The 9,812-nt window shown below is 29.3% G+C and overlaps 1 protein-coding gene across 1 annotated transcript; it reads right to left on the bottom strand.

Annotated features, from left to right (window-relative positions):
* Positions 1–1,213: 1,213 nt before the first annotated feature.
* On the bottom strand, positions 1,214–9,808 carry kri (krishah). Its single transcript, XM_014427819.3, has 6 exons — positions 9,502–9,808; positions 9,377–9,419; positions 9,150–9,299; positions 8,134–8,278; positions 5,290–5,420; positions 1,214–4,306 (listed from the first exon to the last, which is right to left on the bottom strand). Exons 1-6 carry the CDS (start codon positions 9,678–9,680, stop codon positions 4,232–4,234), a joined length of 723 nt encoding a protein of 240 aa, XP_014283305.1. The 5' UTR covers positions 9,681–9,808; the 3' UTR covers positions 1,214–4,231.
* Positions 9,809–9,812: the final 4 nt, after the last annotated feature.

The following is a 9,812-nucleotide window of genomic DNA, read 5'->3' as shown; positions in this document are numbered from 1 at the left end:
CACATAGTTACAAAAGGAAAAAAAGAGAAAAAAAACATAAGTGTAAAATAACAGGGGTATAAAATGTAAAAAAGTAAGATATAATAAGAAAAATTAAGGTTGTAAATAGTAAATGAAAAGGGTAATAGTAACAGATAGATAAGAGAAGAAATATTAAAGAAAATACAAATAAAGAAATGTAAAAAGAAAAAAAAAAAAAAACACAAATCAAATGATAAGACAGAATGCATACCTTTTTTTACGGCAGTCAAAATAAAGTGACTGTTGGTATTGGGAGGAGTGGGGACGGCAGTTATGCCACAATAACGAAAATAATTTGTAAAGTAAACATAGTAAAAAAAAGTATTTGTATTAGGTGAACAGTAAAGTATAAAATAATGGGATACAATGTGTGTAAGTAATTAAGAAACAAAATATACCAAATGAGCGGGGATACAGAAAAGTGTAAAATATAATAGAAAATTAATAATAAAGTAATTAATATAAGTACACTTAAGAAGATAATACATGAATATAAATTAAAAGATAGATACATGAATATAAATGAAACAGGAAGGATAGTGAATATAAAAATTTTAAAAATTAAATAAATAAATAAATTAAATGAAAAAATAAAAAATGTGAGAATTTAGAAAAACAAGAAAATGGGCTTCTGAAATTCAGAAAAAAAGAAAAAAGTGAAAAAAAAAAAAGTATTATGTGGATTTTATTATGTTCAAAATGTTTCGATATGTAAGGGAGATGCAGTCTTTATCTACTTTATGATTGACGGAATTCTGTGTCTACTATTTGAGTTTTTTTTTTACCGCACCCGGAGAATATTCCATTCATCTATACACACGGTCAATCAATAATCTTCCAATAAATTTTGTAATTACAAATTTTAATTTCATGTATAAAGTAATGGCTTTCAAGTCACCAGAAATCACTATAAATATTTGTCTAGCGAATTATATCCTTGAATCATCTCTATCAGATCTACAACTCTATTTCAAATTTTCTCATGTTTATATGTGGACTCAGAGGTTCACAAAAAGTATCTTTCCAATGAAAACTGGAATCTGAAATTGTTCATGATACTTCCCCTAACTATAATTTTCATATACAGTAATAATATATTTCATTTAGGTAAATGAAAGTAAAAAATTATAATATTTAAGAATATGTATCTAAAATGGAAATATTTTAGAGGAGGTAATCAATCACATCTACACATTTTTTAAATTATTTTATTAGGGCAAGATAAATACAACTAATTTGGAAAACTTAACTAATATTAGTTCAACAAATAAATACACAACCTAAAAAACTGGTACCAAAGTCAAGTGAAGTGAATCTGAAATTTATTACATAAAACTCAGTATAAATAGACAAATATGTAAGTACTCATAAAATATTTGTAAGTAAAAGGAGTAACAAGATAAAGTACACTAGCGCAATTACGTAACAGTAATCCTTAAAAAAAAAATATATATAAAATTCACACATATATTATACTTATCCAACACTTCCATTCTAGTGAAAATTCAAAAAAAGAATTCATCAGTTCGTCATTAGAAGATAAGGTCATCATTAATTAATACTTTATATGATAATTATAACTATTATATTATGGTTAAACTTTCAAACAATTCCACAAATGTATAAAAAGAATTTTTTAAGTTTTTTGAGAATTCAAGATGAAAGTGAAAATAAAATCAATAATAATTTTTAATTCTAAATAAACCTAAATACAAATACGAAATATAAAATTTAAAGAACCATGAGATAGAATATTAACATTCATGGATGATAATAATGCCCATATAAATATAATTATCTTTTCTAACATTATTGATAACACATCAACAATCTAATTTTCCAGAAGAAATTACACCCAAATAAATAACATGTCGGCAAAAGTGTGAAATCACATAAATAAAAAATCTTTTGATTTAGAATTATTCTATTCTTGTGTGAATTTCTTGCACAATCATTTTTAATTTTTTTTTTCTAAACTGTTTACCACTTAAACACTGTAAAAAAAAATCTTGGTATAATGAAAATTTTGTTCTTCTTTGACAGACGGAATTTAACAGTTATGTGGTTTGACAATTTTGCAGACGATATTTTTTGCTCATTACTTGATGTGTTTTTTACAACATTGAACAAAATATTTTTTTGTTAACAATAAGGTCAAAAAGGTATTTAATAAAAAAATAGGAAATGAAATAACAGTTGCTAACCAGCCCAACTACCTGAAGTAATCTTTATACAGGTAAAAGGCTTTTATTTCTAACCACAGAGAAAAAGAAAACTTTGTATACCTTTGTTAGAAAATTTCTTTAACTGCCAGTCAAATTTCTCATCAAAATAAGAATCTGAGATCACACAATTTTTATATCAATTGATAACCTGGATCTTGAAAGTTCTTACCAGGAATTAGAATAAAAAATTAGAAGCATTAATTAACATGCATATTCTATGGAAATAAAGTACAGTTAAATATTAATATGTACCCAGTCTTGGAGAAGGGTTTAGTTTTTAGACTTTAATCAGCCTTATGTATAGGAATGACAAAAGCAGTCATTCATAATAAAAAAATTAAATGTTTCAGTCTTGAAAACCAAATTGTTTTAAGAGAATATACAGGACTGATAAACGCTCCCTTTTCCCCTCTCTTAGAAATAGAAATAATAAATGTGGTAGCAAACATACCTTTAATTTTAAAATTTCACAAAGATATGAGAAAAAACATAGATATAACATGTATGAAAATTTAGAAACAAATGTTTTAGATATGTAAATATTTTGGAATGTGACAAGACAATGTCTTTTGAAAAGCTAACTTGTTTGTACCAGTCCATTAACTCATATATGGTCATATCTAACAGGGTTATTTAGAATTTAAAATCAGATAGAAAGATTATGGGGTTGAGGGACCTATAGTTCATTCTCTGAAGAACTGGATATTTATTTTAAATCTAAACGGATTGTAAATTATTCTATGTAAATTCCAGTTTCACATGAGGACTGAATAACAACTATTTTTAATAAGAGAACCTATATTCTGGGTTATATATTATTTCTGTTTTGATTCAAAAGCAATATAAACTTCAAATATGGACATAGGAAAGTATGATGAGAATAAAATACTGTTAAATATTTATTACACGTAAAATATTGCACTGTTTTAATTAGCTTCCACATGGTTTAGATTAATGACAGTAAAATGTTACTTCAACAGTCTCATCAAGGGGTTTGATTTATGTAAATTACATAAAAAACAGAATAGGTAACTCATTGGTACTGATTATCGGAAATCATGAACCAGCTATATAAGACCTGCTGTTTTAAGACCTGCCATTCCACTTCACAGGCATATGAAGAACAACAAGGTGGATAGATTTCTGAAGTTAATAATTTCAGATAATTCAAAGAAAGTTTCAAAGCTGATCAGGGAGAAATAATGATATTATTCAAATTAAATACTTAAAAAAAGGATTTCAAATCCAGTCAGTTACTATTAGTTATAGTTTTTAATATGTTTTGTTATTTTTTCTTTACAAAAACTATAAAAAAAAAAATTTAGTGATAATCAAAATAAAGATAATTTATTATTTTATTCTAGAGAAAAGGACAAGTCAAAAATTAAAATAAATATACAATGTAAAAGAATGTGCTCCATTTATAATTTAACATATTACTCAATAATGAAAAATAAAATAAAAAATAGTGGTAACTCACTTAGACGAACAAATAAATATCACAGATTATATGACAGTTTTCAGCAGGAACATCCATTTTTACCAAAAACATCACTGTTTCTTAAAAATCTAATGATCAAATATTTTAGTGAATTCTTAAAATAGTGAAATAAAAAAGCACAAATTGAAAAATCAATTTCAATGGCAATTAACAAATTCTTTTGATAAAACCATTCACATATTATATATATATATATATGTCCATCCATCCATTATACATATGCAAATTTTAAATGCATAAAAAGATGTAAATGTGGGTTCAGATAGCGTTTTAAATTTTCAAAGCAAATCTTATCACAACTAAAAGTTACACAAAGTAGAGGAACACTTACTTAACACTAAATACATATTTATAACACACTCAAATGTATAGCCTGTAAAAATACTGGTTTAAAAATATAACAATGGCATCACACTACTTTCATACCAAATTTTCTTGTTTAATGCATAAAACAATGCAGCATTGGACAGAATGTTTTAAAATTTCAGTCAGTACCAAAATATTTCTGACCAAAATGGTTAGGAGCAACATGATGAAGCTCAGAAGTCAATATTGTCATCTAAAAAATTAAAAGAATATAAATAAATTAATATGTAATATCATTAGATTAAATGTATAACCTCTATTATCATTGGTTTATAAACACACATAAAGTAGATGAGGGTATGAACTACAAAACTCTTTACTTCTATAATTTTTTTTAAATGATCACAAAGGGTATTATAACTAAATCGTGTTCACTAACAGAATGAAGAATCTATATCTTCCAAAGCTATCTCTCTCTTAGTTTATTATCATAGGTTAAAAATCAACTATTGTGGAAAAAACTTCTTCATCCAGGAACTGGTGGACTACAAAACAACTTCACATGATAAAAAAATGGAAGTAACCGGTTCTGCAGTTTAAACCCTTATATGAATTTATTTGGCCTAATGAATTTTCCAACACTACATAAATACCTGAGTAGCCAAAATACTATATAATACTTCATTTTAGATTATTTTTGCTTTTAACAACAAAAGGAAAATTTTAAGTAAAGTAATTAAACAATAAATTTCTACATAAAACTATTAATTAAGTATTAAATGATCTTATGTATTCCAATTAGAGGAAGGATAGATCATCCTATTGGAAATTTATTTTGATAATTTATTTTAGTCAATCTGCCCAGATGCAGATCTGATCGGACCCTACACTGTCTACAACCATGGCCAAATGCTAATGTCTTAAACAACTCAGGAATAATAATTTTACTTATTAATAATTTTACCACTGATTAGACTTAATAATATTTTGTGTTCATTTAGTATTCTCAAATGAAGAGAAGTAATGTAAAATAAAAAACTCTTTTTTGAGAAAAAGATAGCTATTCTTCAATTTTTTTATTATTAAAAGAAAAACTAGGTAAAATTATCAACAAGGCCTAATACTTTTTATAGTGAAAATTTTTAGAACATAAAACATCTAGATACATTTATTGCTAAATTTATTAATAATTATTATTATAGAAATGTATAACTTATATTTATTTAGCAGTAATACCTGAGGAAAGGTTTGAACAATGGCTTTTGCAGCAAATGGAGTACAAAACAAGTTTGACAAAATTATATTCTCTTCTGAAACGTTGTGTTCTTTTAGGACATTAACTGCTTTTATAACAGTGTTCCCTGTACCTAAGAAACAAAGACAAACATCAAAATTTAAAAAAAAAAAAATCATTAACAGAATAGACAACACTAGTCAATGAAGCAAGGTCTAATAGCATTCATGATAAGATAGAGATTAAATATATATTGTAAATAAAAAAAAGTGATAACAAATCTAAGAGCTTATAACATTACCTCAAAGAAAATTTTGATAAACCTACAGTTCTTGAATCATTTAACAAGTTTCTAATAATCTGTTTCAGGAACAACCCATTAAATTGTAAATCTCAACATATAACTCTATTATTCATATATGAAAGCATTGTTCAAACAACTCATTTATAAAAATTAATTGAATCATTTATTTCCAAAAAGCCATTCTAAGTCAGTTCAAATCATATGATTTGGGTAATTTTTAGAAATTGAACAGTCATTTAAAGACAACAAAACAAGGTGGGTACATTCTAACATCAAATGAAAAAAAATGTTATGTGTTGCAATGAAAGCTCGAGAACATTTAGAGAAAGTTATTATTTACAGAAAACACTGCATAATATACAATAGTGAAATACTAATATGGTTACAACACCAAGTGATCATATGGTTATTTTATCATGTAACTACTGAATCACATGTACACCATCTTCCATTTTTTTTAATACTACTAAACTATTCGGCGCTACTGCCCTTGAAGGACATGGGCCTTATCACAGATTACATGCCAGGCTAGTCTATCGGTAGCAACTGCTCTCCATCTTCTTACCCCAAGTTGGCGCAGGTCTGCCTTAACATAGTCCAGCCCTCTCATTCTGAGACATCCACGCATTCAGGTACCACCCTACTTTTCATGAAGCAGCTTCCTTGGCAGACGATCCTCCTTCATATGCTCCACATACCCGAGTCACCTCAGCCTTCCCTTTTTAATTTCACTTACTATGTCAGGCTGACCATACAATGTTCTTAATTCTTCATCTTTTCTAATTTCCCACACTCCATCAGAGTAGACTGGCCCATATATTTTTTTCCTCGCTAGTGTCCATTGCCAATTTTATCAGTCCATCTTTTCATCAGTGATGTTATCGTGATAGGAGAAATTTAAGGAGAATGGGTTATCAGCCAATTGCCCCCGAGTCAGGTGGAGGGGCTGCCTCCTCAGTGCTGCCTGACTTGCAGCCCCATCCGAAGCGGCTACCTAGGGAAGGTGGTCCTTGGGTGTGCACTATGAGTGACATTGGCCTGTAGTATTAGGGTGAGTGTAGTGTGCTGTTATTAGTGTACTGTATGTGTGTCAGCATACCATTTTTTTATTAACTCAGTTTATCAGGAAAAATGTTTTTGAAATAGGATGGCTTCTATATCATTCTTTATGCCAGTCTCCAGTCCGTATGGTTTCCCTTCATCTCAAAGAGATAATTGGTGATAAGCATCTATTGAATTAAATATTTTGTTTATTAGCACTTTTCTCATCAATACATGGAAGAGTATAAGTGTATAATCCATGATAAGCGTTTTTTATGAAACTCATTTCCTAAGACAAGTATCTGTGCTCTCTAACACTTTCATCTAAGATCTCAACTCTAATGATTCTGGAGATTTCAATTTTTATTATTAGATTTTCAATTTTATCAGAATGTTGCCAATACTTGTAGCTAACAGCTAGCAAGCAGGATCCTAATTTTAGAACAATCGGGTTGGTTCCACTTTGGTGTAGATTGAAGAACAGATCGATAATAAATATTTTTCATCTCCAAAATCTATCTTGATAACTGTATGCAGCTTTAGCATATCATGGTCAATCAAGATGTCAGTGCATAGGTCATGAAGAACAGTGCATTTAAAGTTTAAGTGAGAATGATTTTGTAAAACAAGATTCCCGATGACATGACCTTTTATTCCTGATCTTTAAGTTTAACCAAATCAAGAACCAAACCAAGTCAAATTTGAATGAATTGAAGTATTATTCATCCTCCACTAACAAGAACTGCCCACATTAAGAATACCTTTTCATGTTGTTATTCAACTTCAGGCACTTTTTAAATAATGCACAATTAAACTATCTTAAAGTTTCCTCTTCCCATTTTAAGCTAATATTTCAAAAGTGATATAGGACCGTCGCTCTCTGGGGGTCTTAGTGGGGCGGGCAGGTCCAGTGGGGAAGGATTGCCTTTTATTGTGTTATGATCTCCTCTTGTGAGATTGTGACATGTCGCACATTGACTAACCTACTCACTATAATAATCTCTTGAACTAAGCAGACAGTTGTATCTAGTTATTGTATATCCAAAACTCCATATATAAGGGAATTCGACTAGAAACATTAGCATAATCAAAAAGATTAAATGCACTTTATAATAAATCCGATGCATATTTATCCGCTAACTAAAGGAAGTAACCACTGATGGATGTAATTATTGTTAACAGAAATGATTAAGTCAACAATTTTATATTTAATATAATACTAAAATAATCTATACCGATTTATGATAGAAATTACAAGACATTTATATTACAATGGTGTGAGATAGAGTCAATTTAAAGTTTCTTGCTAATAAAATGTACTTATTATTAAAAACAGAAAACAACAGCCAACACCACTTATCAGTAGCTTGGTCAGTATTAGTATGCTAAGATTCGCCTGTTTATTTATTTATAATTTAATGCCGAGATTTACCTGTATTTAATAATTTTACTAAACATATTTTATAAGATAGTACAGCAAATGATTAATAAAATTACTCACTCATAATTGGATACATCAAAAGAACTTTTCTTGTAGCAATATCTTCTGGAAATCTGGCATAAACAACTCTGGCCTCATGAGTTTCAGCATCTGATTCTACTAGAATTTTGCCTATTCTAATAGAACGACAACAGTCCCTTAAACCCTACCAAAAATATGTTTAAGTAACATTATAAGAACAGCTTCACAAGTGTCATTCCAAAATGATGGGTGAATGTGCATTCACATTTTTTTTTTTTACCCCTTTCCTGGTCATTCCTGACATAAGGTTGGAGGAGGGCTAGATTGAGGGATAACAAGGAGGGAGGGTTAGAGATAACCAACTTATTCTAACCAGGTGGGAAGTCAAAATTTCATTTTGTGGGAGTCACAGAAATAAAAGTCAATACCCCAGGCTGGATTCGAATAAGTACCACTGCAGTCATGAGACAGGTAATGTTGATGCTCCAACTACCTTGGCCCGTTTGAGCATTCACTTGTACAAAATGAGAAAACAGTTGACCATAATTATGAGTTAAATAACCTGACACAATAAAGTGATAAGTATTTATGCAAATTTAGGCCTTGACCTCAACTGAAAATGAATCAGTTATGTGGGAAACACCTTATCTCTAAAAAAATAAACTTCAGATTACAGTTTTTAAACTCAAGAAACTACAATTCATAACATAACTCGCATTCATTAATGTTTGTATTTCAAAAAAAGGAATAAGGGTTCTACTACTTAAGGAGTTTTCTTGAAATAGATGAGACTTGCCCTAATCAGTAAATATTGATTGTAAACCCAGCTTTAGAAAAAAAAATTGACAGGTATTTCTAATAATCCATTGGGGATTTCATTTCATAAGCAGTGGAAATTAACAACTCTAAGCAATAGTGGAGGCTATGAACCCCACCAATAGAGAAACATGTATCAATTAGTACATGCCCACCCACCACGGAGTGACACTTGTTCACTGTTACCACAATAATAAGTCTTATATTGCAATTAATATATAGACAAATTGAAATCACACCTGTTCCATGGCTTCACCACTCCGAACAATGCTAACTCCACAATTTCCTCGCTCATATCTCAAACCATTATACTGTGCCCCTGTTGGAGTAGTGATGGTACATTTTGAAAAAGGCAACTGATTCAAGCTCTCCTCAATAACAAGCCTTATCTAGTTAAAAAGCAATATGGTTAACTTCCCAGTATTTTAATTGATAGATATTATTTCAAAATAAAAATAAAACGTACAAGTCTATCAGCATAGAATTTGAAATCACTTCTAGTAGTGTTCCTAAAACAATTTTTTTTTAATTTAACTTACATATTCACAGATAATAATAAAACTTGTAAGGAATATAAAATGAAAGGATTACCTGTCTCTCAGAATAGTTTGCAATTCTCTTACTTGATCATTGGAAGGTAAGAGTTTTAAATTTGGCCCAAATTCTTCTAGTGAATCAGTTCTCAATTCTTGTAAAACAATTTTTTTAAACTGAGGAAGGCAATCTCCGGCACCTATTTCGCAGTTTTCTTTGTTTTCAAAAAGTTCCATTATCGATCTTTTTAAGCAACTTAATTAAAATCTGAACAAATAATTGTAATTAAGTACAAAAGCACATGATCAACCACCCTACAGAAGTCAGTCGTCTCGTGTTCACAATAACCTTCCAGCGGTTACCCGTGT

Source organism: Halyomorpha halys, unplaced genomic scaffold (genome assembly GCF_000696795.3).
Source record: "Halyomorpha halys isolate HHAL.00 unplaced genomic scaffold, Hhal_1.1 Scaffold674.1, whole genome shotgun sequence".
Classification (NCBI taxonomy): domain Eukaryota; kingdom Metazoa; phylum Arthropoda; class Insecta; order Hemiptera; family Pentatomidae; genus Halyomorpha; species Halyomorpha halys.
This window is presented reverse-complemented; position numbering and strand designations above follow the sequence as displayed.

Excerpts from the sequence above, each read along its gene's own strand:
- kri (XM_014427819.3), bottom strand. The coding sequence starts at position 9,680 with ATGGAACTTTTTGAAAACAAAGAAAACTGCGAAATAGGTGCCGGAGAT. Across the intron at positions 9,300-9,376 it reads AATTCTATGCTGATAGACTT|ATAAGGCTTGTTATTGAGGA; the intron begins GTACGTTTTATT and ends CTTTTTAACTAG. Across the intron at positions 4,307-5,289 it reads TTGTTCAAACCTTTCCTCAG|ATGACAATATTGACTTCTGA; the intron begins GTATTACTGCTA and ends TTAATTTTTTAG.